General features: G+C 50.8%; 1 protein-coding gene across 2 annotated transcripts in view; it reads left to right on the top strand.

Moving 5' to 3' along the window:
- Positions 1-21,179, top strand: part of LGR6 (leucine rich repeat containing G protein-coupled receptor 6) — a 137,490-nt gene that overhangs the window by 48,636 nt on the left and 67,675 nt on the right. For both annotated transcript variants that reach the window (XM_083812279.1, XM_083812278.1), the window contains exons 2-3: positions 3,219-3,290; positions 14,195-14,266. In XM_083812279.1, coding sequence (XP_083668405.1) covers positions 3,219-3,290; positions 14,195-14,266 — 144 coding nt within the window. The remainder of the gene's footprint in view (positions 1-3,218; positions 3,291-14,194; positions 14,267-21,179) is intronic.

Genomic DNA, 21,179 nt, shown 5'->3' with positions numbered 1-21,179 from the left:
CCCAACACGTGTTTGACTTCAGTAGATGCTAGTGAAGAGAGAGCTGTTTTGTAAAGCCAAAGTCATTGGCAGACCTGAGAAAGGTCAGAAGAGTCTGTCATCCATGTAGCCCATGAATCCCTAACCCATCTGCCAGATGTTGCTGAAAAAGAAAATACCCAACAAGGTTCAAATACCATGGGTTCCTTTTAAAATGAACCAAATGTGGCTGCCTGAAGTAACCACCCCCAAACACTTGAAGAGATAAATAGCTTCCCTGATTACCCTGACAGGAAGCATTTCCACTCTTACATGCACTGGGGATGTACATAACACAAGAGACATTACTAAGAGGAAAAACATGAGCTTGGGAAAGCACAGCAATAAGTCAACAACATCTTTACGTGAGTAATAAGTCAAACATTTATTCCCACAACACTGCAGGCAGGAATCCTGTGCCTCTGCTTTCACACAAGCATGGACAGCCTGTGGAGAAACATCTCGTGCTTTTGTGGCTAGCAAAATCACCGAGTCCAGGACCATGCTCAGGAAGTTCATTTCCAGCCCTTGGAGGCACACTGTCTTCCTTCACATCAGCTGTCCTCGCACCATCCCCTCTGTGCTGTCCTCACACCAGGGCCCCTCCAACACACCAGCTCACACGGGATGTCCGCTGCTTCAGAGGTGCTCCATGGGGGCTCTGTGGGTACCACACTGAAGAATTCATGGTAAATGCAGCCCTGAAGCTGAGTCTTTTTTTGCTTCACTTTTCATTGTCAAGCAGCTCACATCCAAGGTTTGCACTATGGAACTCCTCTTTTTGGTATTGTAAATATAGATGCGTTGTGCTCGAGTCCTGCAGGAGAACCATGAACAACCACAGCATCCAAACGCCCAAAACATCAGAGGTTATTAAATAAAATGACCCAAACTCTTCCCTGTGCTGTACCACAGGCTGTCCGTGATGGCTGCTGTCCCCAGCGGGACCAGGAAAGCGCTGGCACCTGGCTGAATTACACGATGCCAGGAAAGTGTCTTCTCCTGCGGGGAGCAAGGAGTATTCCCTACACTGCCAGCTGAAGGCAACTTGAGGAATAGGCCTTCGCATTTCAAGGAGATCTTGAATGTTTCAGATCTGTGTTTTGTTTCATAGCCTTTCATTTTATGCTATTTTTCATTATTTTTACATTGTTTCACAACATGTCAAAACATCAGACTGATTCATTACAACATAAACAAGAGACACTTTGATGTAGGAAAAAAAAGATGTTTTAATGGGTGCTAAGTAGCAACTGCCCTTAGGGATTTAAAAATAAAAATAGAAGCAGAACAAAATAGTATTTTAACCCTTCTATTATATCACAGGATCATCCAAATACAGAATGTAGAGTTGCATAAGGAACAATACGGACAATAACTTTATTTTTGCATTCATTCTGACAAAAGATCTTTGAATTCTCTTTTTATTTTTAGGGATTTTTCCACCACTTCTTTGAAGAGGAGAAAAGTTATAAGGAAAAAATTTTAAAAAATATTTGCCTGGAGTATCTTCAAATAGCACTCAAGCAACTGCCTGGTTTTGTCACAAAACACATCTCCAGAGAAACTGTAAAGGGAGATTTTAGATCTTCCCCGTGTCTCACATGTTGGGTCTGCAGCATCTCAGTTAAAATGATGATGTGCAGATCACATCATGTTAAATTTGCACAGATAGCGGCCAGCTGAGAGAGGTCCCTCTGGTATTGCAGGGGTTTGCTAAGGGAAGCTTTTCTCCTTCATGCTTCTAGCGTAGCATCAGTCCTTGTCCTTCGTACAAATCCTTCATGCATTTGTCCAAAGGCAAGGAAAATTCCTGCAGGTCTGTGAGATTTACTGGAGGAAGAATAAAGTAAAATGTCTTTTTTTTTTTTTTTTTTTTGTATGTGTGTGCCTCTTTATTCTTACGTCACAAGAGAGAGACCTTTCTGTCTCTGCCTCTTAGACTAGGACTGATGGAGCCAGGCGCTGTCCCATCTGTACACAATGATCAAAAATAGCCCCTTCCGCCTCACAGGAATCTACCCAGAGCCTTAGATGACATTTGACTTGGATTGCTTTGCTTGGTAGGGGATATGGCTCATTCAGTTCCCACTGGTTTTAACTCTGCCAGCTTTTAATTCAGCTTCATTTTTCCTCACAGCTTTAAAACCTGATGCTCACTTGCAGTTATCTGGACACAGCTTGCTCAGACTTGTTTAATAAGCATGGTTTTCTTCACTGTCAGCTGCCCACAAGGGCAGGGTTGCAGCAATTTAGTATCAGACCCCCTAAAGAGGCGCAGAACCCGAAAGCATCCTTGTTTTTTTTGTTTTTTTGTTCGTTTATCTCAACTACCAGCTAGCCTAATGCACTGTTTGCTGCGGACTTTTGCTACTTTTATATCCTAAAATGACAACCGCGCTGCAGTGAGCAGCATGCAGTGACTGCATATGTGCTAAGGGCTCAAGCAGGGCTCGTAGACCCCACAGGTCCTGGCACTGCCTCCTCCGTGAGGGTCTGTCCGACCCTAAGCAGCTGGGGGTGAGCCTCTAGCGGGAGATCACAGAGCCTGAAACAGGCACAACCACACAGATTCCCCCAGCCTCCTGAACTCAGGCTTTGCCACCCATGGGGCAGACCTAGGTCTCACTCCTGGCGTTTTTCATTTGTTTGTTTGTTTGTTTGTTTTCCAGTTTCCAGCAGGCCTTTCCAATAGGATATACCCAATTTCAATGGCTTGCTGTCTCCTCAAAAGCAGCTCTGTCTCCAGACACGATAGGGGGTGGCTGGCATGACCACTGGCCACAGAAATACACCTTTGGGCCCAAGGAAATGCATTCTCACTCCGGCATCACCGGGCTTCCTGTCCACCATCCAAAACGTGTGAGACACTCACACACCTTGTGCTGTTAGGAAATGTCATAACTTGCTCCATAACCTGCAGAAGCCCAGGGAGGCCACCCTGCAGGAGCAAGTGTCTCGCTGTTGTTACTCCTCTCCATCCCTTTGCAGGCAGAACCTGGGCTGCAATAATAAAATATACATATATATATATATATAAAAGCTATAATAATAAAAGCTAATGCTTTTCAGTTTGCAGGGGTTTCTCCACTGAAGTGCTTTCCCTCTTAACAGAGAGCAGACACAGAGCCTGGCACAGGGATTTGTTCTGTGCAAACCACAACGTGACTGATCCGAGACTTCTGTCTTTCTTCCCCCAGAGACCTGAGCATGAACAACATCAGCCAGCTGCAGCCCAGCACCTTCCGACACCTGCGCTTCCTGGAGGAGCTGTAAGTACGGAGCGGCCCCATGCAGAGCCTGGGGTTGGGTTGTGCTGGAGGGTGCCTGGGGCTCGGACAACAACCCCCAGAGCTTCCACTGGAGCCACAGTCTGAGATGGAAGGAGGCTGGGCACTGGAGGGGATTAATTGCTACTCCAGCTGTAGGGGTTTGAGTGGGGATATTACCTTTAGGCTATGCTGCACGTGCCAGATGCCAGAATAAAAGAACAAATCCTTTATGTGAAAACAATCACTGTACCACAGAGCAGGGCTAGAAAGCAGGAAGCTTCATTCACCCTTCTGCACACAGGGTCCCCTCACAGCCACCTGCAGACCAAAGCCATGATGGGTCCTGGGCGCTTTGCCTGGGTAATACAAGTCCAAAACAATCAGCTCTAGAGGCTGGGGTGTCCCGTCGTGCACCGGTGAGCGCTGAGGTCTGAGCAGGCACACTCAGGCACAGCAGCAAGCACAATCCCCAGGGATCGGCATGTGGCTGTGTGTCAGTGAAGGAGTGGCCCCACTTCTGAAAGTGTGAAATTAACCACCAGCATTAGCAACCACTGGAATCCCTTGGGAGCCCCAAAAATGAGAGCCTGGGGGGCAAAAGTTTGAGGTTGGCCATTTCTTCATGGGTAAATTGCACCTGTATGGTCTTATTCCACTTGACCATGAGAAATACCTTCAGGTGTTGTTCTCATGCTGTTGCTCCTTTCAACACAATAGCTGGAAAATGCAGTTTCTTCAAAACATTATTATTACATAGCATGAAATACTAATATTAATGTTGCATTTGATGTATGTGTTGTAAACTTACTGTATATATAACACTTACAACAGTTTAACATCTGAACGAGACACTTTGACCTTACTGAATCATTCCTCAAAGCCAACACCACAGATGACACAGACTTTTCAAAAATGGTTGTTTCCAAACTGGCAGAATTTCTTACAGAAAATTTGTCTGCACTACCTGGAAAGGAGGCATTTTGCAGACAGGCGACAAACACTGTCCCGCGCACTCTGTTACCTGTGCTCCTGCTCTCGGCAGTAGTGGAGCGACTCTGAATGGCCAGCACCCTGTAATGCTGTGCAGTGGCACTGACGGGCACAGGCTGACGTGCTGACCTGCTGCCACCTGGCTGCCCTGAGCCTCTGCACCGTGTGGATCTGTGCACTGCTCCGGCACCACTGGCATGAGCAGAAAATCCTCTCCATGCACATCTGTGCATGCTCATGTGGACGCAAATCCCAAGGACTTGCTTCTCTGAACATTTGGTATTGACAAAAGAGACCAGACCAGATACCAACATTCATTGTTCTCATAACAGGTCAAATCTCCTACTTATCAGATCCTACTACAGGTTTTTAGCTTCAAATGCTCTTTCAAATCATCTTTGCGTGTCTATATCTGGTATTCATTAGACTCATAAGGACCCCAGCTACCTGAATTCCCCATCCTATTAGCCCTTTACAGACTGAGCAGGCATCATTTTTTATTCTCCTTTAGCTCTGCAGCTCAGGCTACCCTGGGAGGTGGGTTTTCCAAGATCTTGCATCCATCTTGTAGCCTTCCTCTTTCATTTTGTCAACATCTGTGTTGAAGCGTGGACACCCAAGGCATTCACTGGGGATAGTACAGATTCTCACACACACAGACCGTGTTCTCTGTTGTATACAATTAACGGTTGTCTTGCTGCAAGCAATCATGTCCTGATTACATGTCATGTACAAACAGAACAGTCTCAACCAGCAATGAATAAATATTCATTGACTCCAATAGAGCCAGCTTCCCGCAGCCAAAAATAATTATGTGTGAAACAGATGAAGAGGAAAAATTTAAACAGGAAAATCTGAAAAATAATTGGAAGTTGTTAAAGAACATTTTACTAGAGGTTCAAAATGCCACACAACTCCTCATTTGGAAAGCAAAGGTATTTTGAGTAGGAAAAAACACCACAGTTAGGAGAAGAAATGGAAACTGCAACAGTATATATCTATTCGTATCCAATTCATACTTAAATTTGATAGCAATAATATAGTTAATTATGGAAATCAACTGAATTATATGAAATCAATAAAGGAAAGAAGGATTTTTATGTAATATCAGGAAATAAATGTGAATCTTTCAACATCAACATCTAGATAGCAATTGTGTATGCATATATATTATTCATAGGGCTGTCATGGACCAGTGAGACAACTTACCTGGCATTTCCCCTGCTCTTTTCACTTATGTTTTTACCAAAACTTCATCCCAAAACATTACATCAGGACCTTCACATTCAGGATGGCATCACTCCCATGCCAAGATGCGCACAAGAATCAAGCAAACAAATCCTGTCTGTTTGCACATCCCCAACAGAAATTTGTTCAGCTTTCATAGCTCAGATCTCTGCAGATCTCACCTACTCTGAACATATCCCCTTGGGTCTGGCAGGGTGACCTGTAGCACAAGACCAAGTCTTCTGTGCACTCCCCCCATGGAAGGACTGTCCGTGCTGGAGCTTACTGGGTCGGTGAAGACCAGAAAACCCTGCTGAGCAGTGAGGGACAGGCCGGGGGTCTGTATCAGTGCTCCCTGGGGAGGAGGAAGACCTGCCAGTGTGCCTGCCTGCCCGACCTCCAGGCAGAGAAAGGCTGACAACAAATACGGCTCTGCTGCACCCTGTCCTTGCTGCAATTGCCTGTCTTTAATCAGACGGAAACCTTTCAGTAGGTTTCTCATCTCTGGGGATTTGGGATGACCTTAGAGTCCCAGCCTGTCTCATACCCTGTTATGTTCCCCTTTATATCCATGATAAACTAAGAAACAGGCTTGAGGACTCAGCAACTAAAGAGAAAAATTGCAAAATTCAACTCAGAGTGAACCAAAACTGATGCTCTAAGGCTTTAGTCAACCCAAAAGAGTTCCTTGGACCTGAAATAAAATATTCTGTTTCATTTTTGGATTGCTTCTTAACATTTACTCTTTTACTTTGAGTCAAACTTGAAAAGAAAAAGTCATTTCAAAATGAAAACTGAAAAGCTTTATTGCAAAGGTGCCTTAAACAAGGTGCTTGAAAAAAAAATTAAAAAAAATACAGGCTCTTCAGCCAAAAATAGTTGCCAAATTCCACACAGATTTTCAAACTCCTTTTCAGGTTCCCTGGAAACTCTTGTATGTTAGAGGCATTTTTACCTTCTAATCCTGAGAGACATCTGAAAGACTCCTTGTCACCCCTGGCCCTTGAACCCATACAGATCTGTCACCTCCATCCTTTCTGATAGTCCTCTGACTATCCATGATAGTCCATGACATCCTCTAACAGTCCATGTTCCTCTGCCTTCTCCACGAGCTCTTCATAGCTCCTCTCCTGCTCTGCTGCTGCCAGTCTTTCTCGTTGCTGCAGGGTCCCAGTGCTTGGAAAAGAGCTAGCGTTTCAACGCGTCTCCTTTTACTGAGCCTCCTCTTTCTGTGCTTCAGGTTTAGCACCATCTCAGGCTCCCCATGAAGGCAGAATTTCATGGAAGTCAGAGATCAGCTGCACTCAAGGCTCAGCTTATGCACTGGGCTGGTCAGCTGTGGTTCAAGTGAGGAACAGGAATAGTGGGAGGGGGTAAGAAAGCTGCCAAAAGGGGTAGATGAAGCATGTGCATCCCATTGATGCTGAGGACGAATGTGCCGGGCTGCACAGCCTGCAGGCTGCCGTGGAGCACTGTGAATGAGAGCTGCTGGATCCAGGTGAGCCCCAGTTGGGGGGTTGCTAGCAGGGGGCTTCAGAGTGAAGGCCACACCACGATGACCAGCCAGCCTCTGGCCCCTGCATTGGCCCAGCTCCCCCCAGAGACCAAAAGGTCATGTCTCACAAGGGATCGGAGGCAGCACAGTGGTTATGGCACAGACGAGGGCACCAGGACTGCTCCAGCTCAAACCTCTCGCCCACTGTGTGGTCTTGGAGAAAAGATTTTCCCTGCCAGTGCCTCTATTTACCCATCCTTTCAGCGACGGGAAAGGGCCTCTCAGGTGTGCCGGGACCTGTTAGTCATTAATTCGTACTGCAAGCTGCTCGGGAAGGTGTTGCGGATGCAATTAGCGCTCAAGTTTGGAGGCTGCCAAGAAACCGGATTCTTCAGTCTCAGCTTGCTTTGAAAATGTGCCACCACTGAGGACCTCTCTCTGATGGCTGTGATGGGGCTGTGATGGCTGTCCATCAGTCTGCACTCCTCGCTGCAAGGCTTCCTCTGCTCCATGTCACCTCCTGCCTCCAGCAGGGGACACAGCGGAGGCCAGAGAGGCTGCGGGGACACCCACCGGTCCTTCCCCCTGGTACAGAGGTGTTCAGACGTGGGCCTCACACAGACAGGGAGCAGCCTGGAGTTTAGTGTTTCTCCTCTTTGTTTCTCTCCTTTTTTTTTTCTTTTTTTTTTTTTCTCTTTTCTTTCTTTCTGGCAGCAGGAAGAATGTTTAAAGTTGCTAATAAATTCCAGTTAATGAAGCCTGAAAAGCCAGAGCTGGGAGCCAAGAGAAACAAGAGCAATCAGTACAGAAGGAATAGAAAGAGGATCTTGAAAGCCAGCCTGGGAATAATAACATGTTGAAATGTGTTCGCCGGCAAGGGCTTTGTTACCGCGCTTTGAATCCAAACACGAGAGCCTGATGCCAAGAAGAGAAACTGCAGCCAAAGGCAGGTGTTCATTGCCATTCACCTCCTGCTCCAGGGCACAGCGGCAAGATCAGACCCCTTCCCAGCCACTGGCTCTTTCACCTGCCTCTTCGCAGGCCCTGAGGGCCGAGGGACTCACCGTCATGGGGAGTGCCGTGCCTCTGCAGTGCTTCGGTTACAGCAGGCGCGGGACCCGTGGCCTCCCCTTGCAGGCTGTTCCCTTTCCCAGGCAGCTCTTGCAGCTCAAGGGACTGGAGGCCAAGAAGCGGCATAAAAGCGCAATGGAATGAAATGCAAGCGTGTTTGCTGGCAACGTGAACAGAGCAGCACTCCCTTTCCCCCGGGGAAGACACCCCCATCCCATTCCTCTTCCCTGGTGGAGATGCTGGTGGAGCTGTCATGGGTTATGGGGCACCAGCACGGCCTCAGTGCTCCCCTGCCTGGTGCTGGAGCTCCCACCACCACTCACATCACCTCCCAGGCACCTGAGACATCCAGCCTTGAGGGTATTGTCCAGCACAGGGTCTCACTCCGAGGCAAACTCACTCCTGCGAGAGGCAGCGCTGCGGTGACACTGGGTCTGACTCCCGGAGTGACAGCTCTGCTGTGTCAAAGGGTGCTGACATTGCTGGGCTGTGTTCAAGTGTGCTGGAACAATGGGGAAGTGCCTTTCCTGGGGCAGTGCAGTGACATGCCTGGAGTAGAGTACGCCTGGGAGAGCAGCTTTGGTGTTTTTCCATGACATGGCTGGCTGCAGAGGTCTCTGGAGGAGAGAGAAACGCTTGCAGGGCCATGAGCTTGTTGTGATCCCTCTCAGGGCAGCAGGACCTTGCTTTGCCATGCTGAGATTTGGTAGCAGCATCACTGCTCCCTTGGTGGCTGCATCACTTGACTCAGCTCTCCATTTCCAGATGGCTGTGGGCGAGGGGCACTGATTTGTGAGGTGCAGATCCTCTGAATGCTGGGGCACTGTGTTTTCCCCAAGATACAGCTCCTAAGGCACCAGCATGCTGCGACTGAACACAATGCTGTGGCTCTTCCTCAACCCTTTAGAGACAAGACAGCCAGTCCTGGTTCATCCAGGAATTTATGTTCTCCTGGTTGACGTTGCTCCTTGGCAGAGGACAGCACTGGTCATCAATGCAGTGGGTGGGCAACAGCACAGAGGTTTAAGGGATAATTCCTCGTATTAAGCCTTCCAAAGGTCACGCCTGTGCAATCTGGCGTGGTGTGGAGGCAGATGTTGGCCAAGGGACCGGTGAGGACAGGAGAGTAGGGCTCCTACGGGGTTCTCCATTGTGCACTTGGACAAATGAATCCAAGTTCATGGATTTGCTGAAAAGGCCCAAGTCCACTTCAAAATGTTGTGAAAGTTTAGAGATTTCAGTTCTTTTCCATTAATGCTGGGGATAGAGTTCAGCATTTGAAAAATCCTTGTGACTGGGGATCTCTGGCCCTAATTTTCCTGAAAATAGTCTTCCAAACAACTAACTCTGTCCTGGGGTATCCCAAGTGAGGCACCCAGAGTGGACTCAGAAGTCAAAACTACTCAGAAGGCTTGAAGTGAACGAATCTGCCCTGAAAACCTTGACAGTTTATAACATAAGGGGATGGAGTGAAAGCATTTAGTGTCCTGCGCTGGGCTGTTCAATAAGGAGTTCTGTCTTATTAAATCGTACTTGGCAAACGAATCCAAACTAGCTTGCATATGAACATTCGTGTGGGTTGAAAACTGGCTTGAGGACCATAAACAAAAGAAACGAATGCCATCAATCTATCGAGTTGGAACAGGCATTTGGTGGGGGCACGGGGAGCAGGGTTAGAAACAGGCCTGCATAGTCTCCTCCTAAGGGATGGAGTAAGGCAGTAAAGACCACGTTAGAGACACCTCCAGGTGATACCACACTAGGACCAGCTGCAGATTCCTGTGTGGGAAGGGAGAGTCCAAGCTTGAGTCTTTTCTCAAATGTACCATGTTTTCACTTGCATGACTTAATTGGCTTCATTCCTGCTTTGCACCAGCACAAGAATAAACTCAAGCACAACATGGAGCCCTTGGTCCCCTGTGCACCTGGGGGATGGCACGATCTCGACATGATGACACTGTTTAGACAGGAGCGCAGGGAGTTTATCTGGGCACAGGTTCTGCCTTGACAATATTAGTGCTTGAGAAATGAACCAGAGCAGGAGATCAAAGAGGAAGGCTGACACGCACCATAAGGATCTGGCAAGGGGAAAATTCCACTGGGATATGGACATACATGTTTGTCCTGTCCTGCCAATGGGCAATGTTCCTGCCTCCTAACGTGAACGATAAGGGCATCATCGTGCTGTCTGAGCGCATGACATGAGCGATCATGCCCAACAAACAGCCTTCGGGCGTGCCATGGAAGTTGTAGCATGACCAAGAAGCCCAAGATACAGGAGGGGGTGGGAGCCTGTGGTAACTGAACTACAGCAACCATGAAGTGGTAAACCATGAGTTTGTTCCAACTTGGAGTGTATTGGGAATGCAGATCAAAGCCTGGAGGAATGTTCCCAGAAATCACTGGAGGGGGAAGAAGGGGGGAACAGAATCTAAAATCCACCGAACACGCAAGCTTTCCAAAGCAAGCCAGCCAACTCTGGCTCCCACCCGCTTTCCACCTGCCCCTTCTCTCCCTCTTCCATTAGTCATTTTAAATCCAGAGCTTTCCCTTCCTGCCAGCCCACCTTACTATGTAAGCTCCAGGACAGCCAGCCATGCAGCTGAACCAAGTCTGCCTGTCCTAAAGAGAGACCTGAGCAGGCCTGGAGCAGAGCTGCTGTGCCATGGGCCAGGCGTAAGAGCAGCTCCCCATCCCCTGCGTGTTTGGGGCACAAGGGAGTGCTGCCCCTTGGTCCTTCCTTGCAGAGCTAGTTTTCTTCAGGCCACAAAAGGAGGCCACAAAAAGAGCTGTCTCGGGGGAAGTCACACTCGCAGCATCACTCCAAATGTTATTTTTCCCTTTTAAATGGGAAGGAAATGATCATTTCAGTGAATTTCCTACAGAATCTGGCTTCTGGAGGTGTGTTTGGATGCCTACCTGCCAAGCTGGGAGATTTCTGAATAGTCAGAGAGTGAGAGGGACAGAGGGATCCAAGTGCTGGGGACATTGACAGGTGACAATGAACAGAGGAAGGGCCACGCACACAGGGAGACTGCTGTGTCTTGGAGCTCTTGCATGAACTGACCCAGGAGCTAACAACATGTAAGCAGGCATTTCTTTACAGTGGCCACTCCTCCAGATGGACAGGACACCAGAAAAGCCCTACCCATTCCTGGCCTACTCTCAGAGAGAGAGCACAGCCACAGCCCCTTACCTGGGACACCTGGCTGCCACCACAGCATCATGCTATACCTCCTGTCCCGGGAGGTGGAGCAAGCCTCCCAAGCCCAGACTCCCAGACCCGTGTGCACATCTTGTCGACGTACCCCTCTAGGAGAGCAAAACCTCAGCCTGTGTGCATAGGCGCAGACATCTCTCACCTCCTGGTCTGTGCACGCATACAAGTAAGCACAGCCCATCTTGGACCCCAGCAATGCCGGCAGCTGCCTTGGGAGGCACATCAGCTGGAGTGGATGTGGCTGGTGCTTCCCTTTGTGCCTGGCTCAGCACGGGGCTCCACACCTCGGGGAGAGGAGGTAAAGGGAGAGGAGAGAAGAGTCAGAGGCCAGAGGTGAGCCAGGGATGTGCCACAGTCTCTGTGTGGCAGAGCCAAGGACAGAAGCAGAGCAAGAGGGGCATGGCTGCCTTTCCTGAGGCTGGGAGATGCTCTGTGCCTCTATATTCACCCATGGACAGTGCCCAGTGAAACCTGCAGGCCTGTTGTTCCCTCATGTTCTGTTTTGCTTGTGGTGCTGAGATGCCACAAACTGGCCCAACGTGTGTCCCACCAGCAAGCCCTATTCCAAGGTCAGGAGCCACAGGTAGGCCTCCATTCAAGCTCCACGCTCCCATTCTGCTAGCCCTGGAGGTCCCAGCTCCATTTTGGCTCCTGACAAGCAAGAGTGGGTCCTGCAGCCACTTGAACAAACCCAGGAGCCTGAACATAAAGGCTCACAGCAGCCAGGAAACAAGTCGAGAAGCACATGTAACCGTGAACACGTGTGGAGTCCTGCAGCAGAAGCATGGGGGCAGACAGGAGCTCAAGGAGGGGAGGACAGGCAGCCCCCCGCAGAGGAGCTGGTGCGGCCTGGCAGGACAGATGCTGGGAGCGGGCCGAGGATGCCGTGCAGGAACACCTCCCCTCCAGGCGAGCACTCCAGTCTCCTGGACAACACTCCCTCCCATGTGGAAATCAGCAATCAAAAGGAGCAATTACCCCAAATCACAGCCCCCAAGTGACAAATAGCCCAGCCTGCCAGGCAGCTTGCGTACTGCAAAGAGGCAGGTTACAACCTGCTCACACACATTAAAGAGACGACCCTGTGCTGTTTATGCTGTCGGAGGCCTAATTACGGGAGTAATTTTCTCTAGATTCCCGAGGGGAGAGACAGGGAGGGAGAGAGCTCGGGCACTCGCACAAGCCTGCTCTGCCATCGGTGAGTGTGACTCCTCAAAAAATTCAGATCCTCTCCATGACCTCTGCAGAGTCCTCACTATAACGTGCTCTGCTTCCAGCCTGGATTATGCTGCTCATTCTCAACACCTGTCTTCTTCGCAGCCAAAACATCTAAAAAGAAGCAGGCTTTGCCAATGCTAAATGAGTACAACATGCTTCCCAGCATCTGTGCCCAGCTTCTTGAATCTGCTTTGGAGTTTCAGAGAGACTGAAGATGTGCCTGGTCACAAATGATGTTCACTGGCTCCCTTGGGAGATGCAATATTCCAGTCTGAATAGCTGGAAACAGCAAGTTTCCTGCCCTGTGACTGTGGGGAAGTCCAACCTTGACATCTGTCTGACCACCTGGGAACAAGAAAGTAAAGCACAAATGCAGTAGTAATTTGGGGTAAAGAATCAGGTTGCTGAACCGGTTTTCATGGGTTTTGTCTGATGGGCCTTGGGACTTGGTACACGTTTGTCCTCACAGAAGAAATGGAAGGAGAAGACGAAGACCCTCCTCGGGTCAACCCTAGGCTCAAGAGTCCTGGACTCTGCTCCTGGCACAACCACAGGGTCTCACCATGGTCTCTCAGGGCCACAGTCACCTTCAGAGAAAGGGATGCTAACAATTTTTCGATAGCATTGAAAAATCCAGATCCTTGTTAATGCCCCAGCCTGCTCCTGACCTTGCGAAAATTTGAGTGCTCTGATCAGATGACGCTGTACATCAGTGAATCCCACAGGTTTCCTTGGAGAAATTCTTCCAGCCAGTTGTGTATGCTGTCCCCTGCTCTTTGTGCTCTGACTCTGGTGGTCCTGCTCTCCTTTGTGATGCTGCTCTGCACTTGGTCTTCCTCTCCCGTCCCTTCACATCCCCCTCTTCCCCAAGCCAACTGTCCCTATCCATGTCTTTCCTCCTATGGTTTTCTCCAGACACAGCTCAGCCAAGAACCACTTTTACTTTTTCTGTCCTGGTTTTGGAAGCCCTGCTCAGACGATCTGGCTCTATTTTGACATCCACCTGGTATTCCCCATCACCAGTACTCTTCCCAGTCTCCCCCCCACAGCAGTGATACCAAACTTCTGTGTTGAAGGAGCTGGGCCTCAGCTGCTTCACAGGTCACAGGGCTGGGAACGAGGGAGTGGAAGCAAATCAGGTGGCATCAGGCTTTGATGGACAGGGCAAAAGGGGGCCTGCAGGATGCAGGAGCAGACCATTTGTGGACAAAAGGCGCAGATGAGGGTCCATGATTTAGGGATGATCATCCCAGGACCCATGCATGACCAGAAAACAGCTCTGCCCATGCTCCACTCTCAGTGCCAGGCACCTGGTGTAGAGCAGGGTCTGAGGGTCGGTCAGTGCCCCGAGCTGAGGTCCCTCACAGCCTGTGCTGTAATTTCTGTGGAGCGAGGTCCTCTGTGGGTATGCAGGGAATTACTTCAGCCAGGAGCAGTTGCTGGATGCTGAAAACACTGGATTCAGGTCTGGCAGCAGTAATGATCTATTATTTTCTTTGCCTGTTCCCCAAACTATAAGAAGGGGTCATATGCAAGGGTTGCCTGCGCACAAAACTGCGGCTCGGTTTGCAGGTGTCGCAGCATCCTCCCCAAGAGGCAAGACGCGTGAATTGCTAAGCCTGCAGACAAGGGACTGCCATTACAAGGATGTTGACACATTACTGGCTCTTCTTTTCACTGCAGACGCCTGTCTGGAAACCAGATCTCCAGTATCCCAGGGGAAGCTTTCTCTGGCCTCTACAGCCTGAAGATTCTGTAAGTAACTCACCGCCCCGTGCACAGCCTCCACTGCCCCAGCACCCTCGTGCCAGGCACTGGCCTTGCGATGGGACTTGCAGCCCTCCAGAGCAGGATGCAAAGGCACGAGGTGCTGTGGTGCCAGTTGTTAAACCCACACTGGCTAAGATGCCCCTTGGTGAACGAGGAGCTGCATCCCCCCCAGGGACCACCACTCACGCCCTGCACAGCTTCCTTGCTTCTGCTATGAGCAGGCCACCTCCAGAGCAGAGCCCTCCACGCCATGTGAAAACATGGCATGGGACAATCTGCAGAGGGTCACATTTTGGATAAAACTCACCAAATCCCCTGATGTGTTATCCCTCAAATGTGGTGGCTCCAAAGTGACCTGCCCCCAGAAGAGTGGGATAGTCGGGCAACCCAAGCTCAGCCTGCCCAGAGGGGGACCTGTGCAGCTGGGTCCAGGAGCACTGCAGCCATCGAGGCCATGTCTCAGAACTGCCAGCCCCAGTAAATGAAGGCCTCAGAGAGGCCACCCACTTCTGTCCATCCCGTGGGGAAGGGCTGGGGCTTCTCACACCCTTGGGAAGCTCTGAGTGACAAAGGCTACCAGCAAGTTCCTCCCCAGGGTGTTGTCCTATGGACCAGGGGTGTCTCACTGCTCCTGGAACTTTTTGCATTCATGAGACTGTCCCACAGGGTCTGTGCAGGGTATTCAGCTGGGAGTCCCTCTTCCTCCCTTTCAGGCACCATCTTAAAAAATCTCCTGCAATAAACATTTCATCCCCAAGGGGATGTTTTGAACTCAGCCGCAATGTGAAATTGTTGTAGCCGGTCCAGTTTATACAGAGCGAGCAGGTACAAACCTGCTCGCAGGATTAGAGAGTATAGGGCTGTTTACTACGTCTTCTGAAGATGTAAAGTATGAATCCTGCCCTAAATCTCAGGGCTTAGAGATTTATCCATCCCCTGCATTAGGCAACAAATCAAAGGAACTGAGGAAAAACCGCAGCTCTCCCACCCAATTTCAACAAGAGGAACTTTCTACTCCAGGAACTCGGGAGCTTTTAAAGCCGCTTTTGATCAATTTCTATTTGTGTCAGGCCCAGGTAACTAGCTATTGATGCAGAATATAAGAGTGATGCCTCCCATCCGGAGCCAGCAGGGCTCCCTGCAGGTTGCAGTAACGAGAGGAGCGTGCTGCCTCTGCCCGCCGCTGCCTGAGATGGGCTCACGGACACCAGGAGGGGCAGGCCGGTGAGTGGCCCTATTGCAAGGAGAGGCCTGAAGCTCTGGAGACAGAGGCAGAGCTGAAGCTGGAGACCTCGTGCCTCAGGACAAGACACCTTGCTCTCAGCCAGGCTGTGCACAGTGCACAGGGTGACCACCGGACTAGAAAGTTTGCCAGGACAGGCCTTAGAAGCATCCAGCTTATTCACATTAGGAGGGCTCTTGGCAAAGTTGAGGACTCTCACTGATTTCCTCTGCTGAGCAAAGAGGGAGGAAAGGCACGGTGTGCTGAAGAGGGCAGGTGAAGGCCACCTGCTCTGATCTCCTTGGGACAGGAGTGTGTGTGTAGGGTGCCTACAATGGCAGCACCACAAATTCATTTGGTAGTGGAAAAAAAATTACCAAAGCCTCCTGTAGGAAAAGGTGTCTGGTTGTTGGAGGGAATAGAGAGCAGAGCCTGGAGAGAGACCGTGGTGCCGTCTCACCCTGATCCCATGCCCTGGGAGTGAGCAGAAAGCCTTGCTCCCCCTTCCCAAGCCATTTCTCAACCCTGTCTTCCCTTGCTGTGCTTCTCAGCTCCCATCCAAGCCCAATGTTTCCTGAGAGCAGGGTCCCCCTGGAGGGATGGCTTCCCTGAGATCTCCCTCTGACTCAGTACTTTGAAAATGAGAGCAGCTTCAATCCAGCAGGCTCTAGGAGAAATCTGGGGCTAATTGGGAACTGCAGTGATTTATAAGATACTGTCATCATGGACACTGCACAGATATTGGAGGGTAACCAGGTGTCAGAGATCTGTAAGTTGGTGTGCCTCGCGCAGCAGCCCAGAGGATACAGAAGTGTGCTCTGAACTGGTCATGTAAAGTAGCTGGCGAGCATAAGTCTGGCCCCAGCTGCATCCATGTCCTGTGCAGAGCACAGCATTTTGTGGTGGCACGAGCTGCTCGTCACGCTGCTCCCCGTCCAGATCAGATCCTTGCTCCCTTAGGACCAGTATAACCACTCCTGCAGTCATGTGCTTTTCTCTGCACTTTAATCTCCAACAACAAACCACACATCTTGAAGGAGGTATCTGGGGAGGGAATCTGAAAAGCCCATGAGGCAGGAAAGATCAGAGAAGTGCCAGGATGTGAAGTATTAAAAGAGAGGAACAGGGAAGAACGTCCTTGTCTCTTCACGTTTGATACAGCCAAGACATTGAATTTGTACCTAACCATCCTGGTTCTACGGAAAATGAAGAGAGAAGTGGACTTGGGGAGGCCGAGTCCCCTGTCAGGCTGTTCACCAGACGTCAGAGGCACACTGAGCTGGGGGTGGCGAGGTGGGGTGGAGGAGCAGCATGCCAGAACTGATCCTCCTGCTCCTCTTTGTGCTGGGTTGGCCTTGGCCAGGCCACACTGACATGGGGCAGTGGGAGAGCAGACAGGGCAGAAGGCTCAGGAGGGTCACGATCAGCAGGCACGGTGGGAATGTCAAGCACTGAGACCTGCAGGGCGTTCACACAGCGCTGCTCCCCCATGGCACAGAGCAGGGCTGGAGGTGTTTGACGTGGCACCCTCTGCCCATGCCCTCCTCCTGCATCTCCTGCACAAGCTCTGGCCTGCCAGGTCCATGATCATCAGCCCTGGTTCTCCTTCCACACTTGTGACAGGGGTCTGTAAGCCCTGTGATGGATGCCACGGGTGCTCTGTGCAGCCCAGTGGGATGGGGATGCTCATCCGAGCTGACAGCTCTCACACAAGGACCAACACAACTTCTTGGGCTCCTGGTCCTGCATACAGGTTTGTTTGCACAGTTGAGTTGTGCTGGGGGAAATAGGACACTGGGTCCTGAAGTCCAGTAATGAAGGAGAAAAATTAATCACTTTTATTAAAATACAGTGAGAAGGATCAGGGGCCTGGTGATGAACTAAAGGAGAAAAAAAAAAGTCAGCTGAGGTTATTTACCCTCAAGGAAAGGTGAATGAGGATAGATGTAATCCTTTTAGGACAAGCAGATGCTGCAACAAGGAAGGAAATACATATTCCCCATACCTGAATGACAGGACTAGCAGGCTTCGGAGCCGATGGCACCAGGGATATTCAGGACAGGTTGCCTCCATGAATGTGCATGCTCTGCCACAGGTTGGCTGAGGTGTGACAGGTAACAGGCATGGCTGCAGGTGGGAATGGCCGCCCCAGCCATGCCCAGCTGAAGCCTGCAGGTGTTCAGGAGCTGACTCACACCACACTCAGAGCTCTGGCCTGTGGCGACAGGGGTGTCCCTCAAGGAGACAAGCTGGGAGCTGAGGATGGTAATTAATGTTAATGGGCTGGGGCCTTAGAGATCGTTGTAGTCATGTGCATGCCCACAAGTAAACTCTTGCATGCATCTTGAGCTGTTAAGGGGCCTGGTGCTTTCCCGGTCTTTCCAGAGACTTAATTTATGTTTAAAAAAGGATGGGAAACACCCTGGGAATTCCTCCACAAACCTGCCTGTGCAGATGGTCCTCTCCCTGCCCTCAGAGTGAATCCCAGAGCTACTGGAAGCAGGACCAGATTCTTGGCTTTGCCTCCTCCGGCTGCTTCACTGCACAGAAACCACCTGGAAAGTGGCCATAAAGATAGGCCTGTGCAGAAACCATACAGGGGTACAGCCAGGCAAGCAGGTGTGTGGAGACTTGGAAGAGAGCAAGTAAAGAGCCAGGCACTTCGCTACCAACAAAACACCGTGACACAGTGGAACGTGTCAAGATTTTCACGTGCTGATCTCTGGGCCCGAACCAAAGGCAAGGTGAGATGTGGCCTCCTTGGCTCCCCTCAGCTGAGTGCAGACTGACAGTGATGGGTGCTCAGCAGTGGTAGCTGGTGCTCTGCGGTCTTCTCTACTGAATGAATCAGTTTACAAAGAGACTTTATAAGTGCACCTCTCCCAGGGGCTCTGCTTGGCAGCACGGCCAACCCCCACCCTCCCCATGAAGGCCAGTGCTCCAGGATCCATGCTTCAGTGTCAGCATCAGTAGAAATCAGCTCCATTGGCTGTTTGTGTCCTTTGCCAAGGTCTTTCTGTCCAAAACTAGCTCCTTAGTCTGTGCTCTCCCAACCTTGGAACTTTCCAGGGCAGCCGAATATGTTGCTTAATCGGAAGTTCTGGAAAAATGAAAATTGCCCTGTCTTTCTAGAACTCCTCGTGAGCCACCTGGTTGCCCCTCATCTCCATGTGCCTTGGCTGGAGCTCCATCCTAACCTGATGTGTGGCCCCATCTTGTGCTGCCATGGCTTCGCACCGGATCCCACCTTCGTACACGCATCCCTCATCAAATGCTCTGCCAGGATTGCCAGGCCTCTTATTTTCCTGGCTGAACATGCTGCAGCAACAGCAGTACTTACTAGCCAAGAAGGGATCCCACACCAAACTCGGCAGGGAAAGACTCCAAGCACAACCACAACCTGAGCCTGCCTCATCCCGAAATGCAGAGGGCAGAATGCCTGGATGCATCCTCTTGGCTGCAGACCTGGCAGCCCAGCAGGCAGCTGGGGATGTCCCACCCCATGCTCCATTCCTCGACAAGCTTCAACCAGCCTGAGTGAGTGTGCAGACCCAGCACTGCCCACAGCATGTCCGCACAGACACTGGTGTGAGCGCTGTCTTGTGCCTGCCTGCAGCCGCTCCCCGCCACACGCCGCCCTGGTGCTGCCCATGGCTCGTCTCCATCAAGGCGTGCAGTTCTGGGCACCACAGTACAAAAAGGACATGGAACTGTTGGGGAGTGTCCAGAGGAGGGCTACAAAGATGGTGAAGGGCCTAGAGGGGAAGACTTACAAGGAGCGGCTGAGGTCACTTGGCCTATTCAGGTTGGAAAAGAGGAGGCTGAGGGGAGACCTCATCGCTGCCTACAGCTTCCTCACGAGGGGGAGTGGAGGGGCAGGCGCTGATCTGTTCTCTTTAGTCACCAGTGATAGGACCCGAGGGAATGGTGTCAAGCTGAGGCAGGGGAGGTTCAGGCTGGACATCAGGAAGAGGTTCTTCACTGAGAGGGTTGTCGCGCACTGGAACAGGCTCCCCAGGGACATAATCACAGCACCAAGCCTGTTGGAGTTTAAGAAGCATTTGGACTGTGCACTTAGTCACTTGGACTGAATTTTTGGGTAGACCTGTGTGGTGCCAGGAGTTGGACTTGATGATCCTTGTGGGTCCCTTCCAACTCAGGATATTCTGTGATTCTAGGATTCTAAGGTGTAGGCCCAACGAGAGTGGCTTTGCTCTGCATGAGCCACCCAGTGGCCACTCACACTGGCCACATCCCACCCGGAGCTGCCATCGCGGCCTCTCAGGTGGTATAGGACAGGCACCAACCAACCTGGCTGGTGAACACACGTCAAAAACACCACCAAAAAGGCCATGTTGCTCCCAGGATGGCAGGTCTGCAGGTGGCCCGGCACACGTCAGGAATCCCCAGACGGGCCCTGCCACTTTGACAACCCTGAGTCCGTGCAGAACAGAAAAGTCTTTGAGACAAAGGGAATGGTGTGGCACATCCGAGAGAGACGCTCCCATGGGGAGGGAAGAGGAACGTGCAGAGGTTGGAATGTCTTTAATACGGGCTCCAGGCACAGTTGCCTCAAGCAATAACAGCCCTTTGTGCTGGCTGAGTCACTTCAGCCTCCCAAGATGGGGACATTTCATCATGCACAGGCCTGTACCTCTGGGGGCTGTAAGTCTGCTGAGACTCTCTTGTGCAAGGATCCTGGTGTGATGGGATCTGATCCTAGGATTTTTTTCTGGTTGTTCAGGTGTGGTCTCTGCCAACACATAAACCTTCTACTTCTGAAAATAAAACATGACACCCTGGAGCGCTGTGATTTAAGCTGACCCCAGGCAGACTGACCTGCTGTGGATGGCAGGTTGAATGTCTGTGGCTGCCAGTGTCTGCAAGCTCCACTACGGTCACCTGAACAAAGCCAACCCCAGGCAACAGTGCGTCCCCAGTGGGTCCCCAGCACCATCTGCCATGCACACACCCTGGCACGCCTGAAGCTTTTAGGGACATGAAGTCAGGAGTTGACCGGTTTGCAGAGCTCTTCTCTCTTCTCAGCATTGTTCACATACATCACGCAGTGATCCTTTACTGCAGAATGTATCAGCCATCCTTGGAGCTCACCTGGAGCACAGGACTCGTGCTGTGGGTGTTCTCCTCAGCAAGCCACAGCATTTTCCTCCTCCATGATTTGCAGGACCAGTAACCCAAAATTGGAAATTTAGCCAGAGAGGAAACCTGTGTCATCTCTCCGTGTGCCCTGGTGTCATCTGAACCCTTTCACCATCCTTCTTTTGTAGCAGTGCCTGGGCCCCCCTCTGCACACATGTACAGGAGGACACATCTCCCCTGGCCCTTGCCACAGCTCAGCCCTCATGGCAATGTCTCTAAATGCGTCTGCCTGAGCTGCACACTGGGTTTGTTGGTTGGTCACGCTGCACACCCCAGTGCCTGGGCCTCAGGAGGCCACAGCAATGGGGAGTTGTTCACAGGTCCCACGTTCACAGCAGGCTCCCCTCAGCCAAAATGGTGTTGTCTCCAGCCATGGGCAGGGGCAGGACTGTAGATGTCCAAGAAAGAGGCTGGGCTGGCTCCCAGGTACAGCAGAGGGACAACAGCAAAAAGCTTCCTCGGGGGTCTCCTCCTTTGCTGTTGTCCCTCTGCTGTACCTGGGAGCCAGCCCAGCCT

Source organism: Anser anser (genome assembly GCF_964211835.1).
Source record: "Anser anser genome assembly, chromosome: 27".
NCBI classification, from domain to species: domain Eukaryota; kingdom Metazoa; phylum Chordata; class Aves; order Anseriformes; family Anatidae; genus Anser; species Anser anser.
The sequence above is the reverse complement of the archived record's forward strand: the minus strand, read 5'-3'. Positions and strand labels throughout refer to the sequence as shown.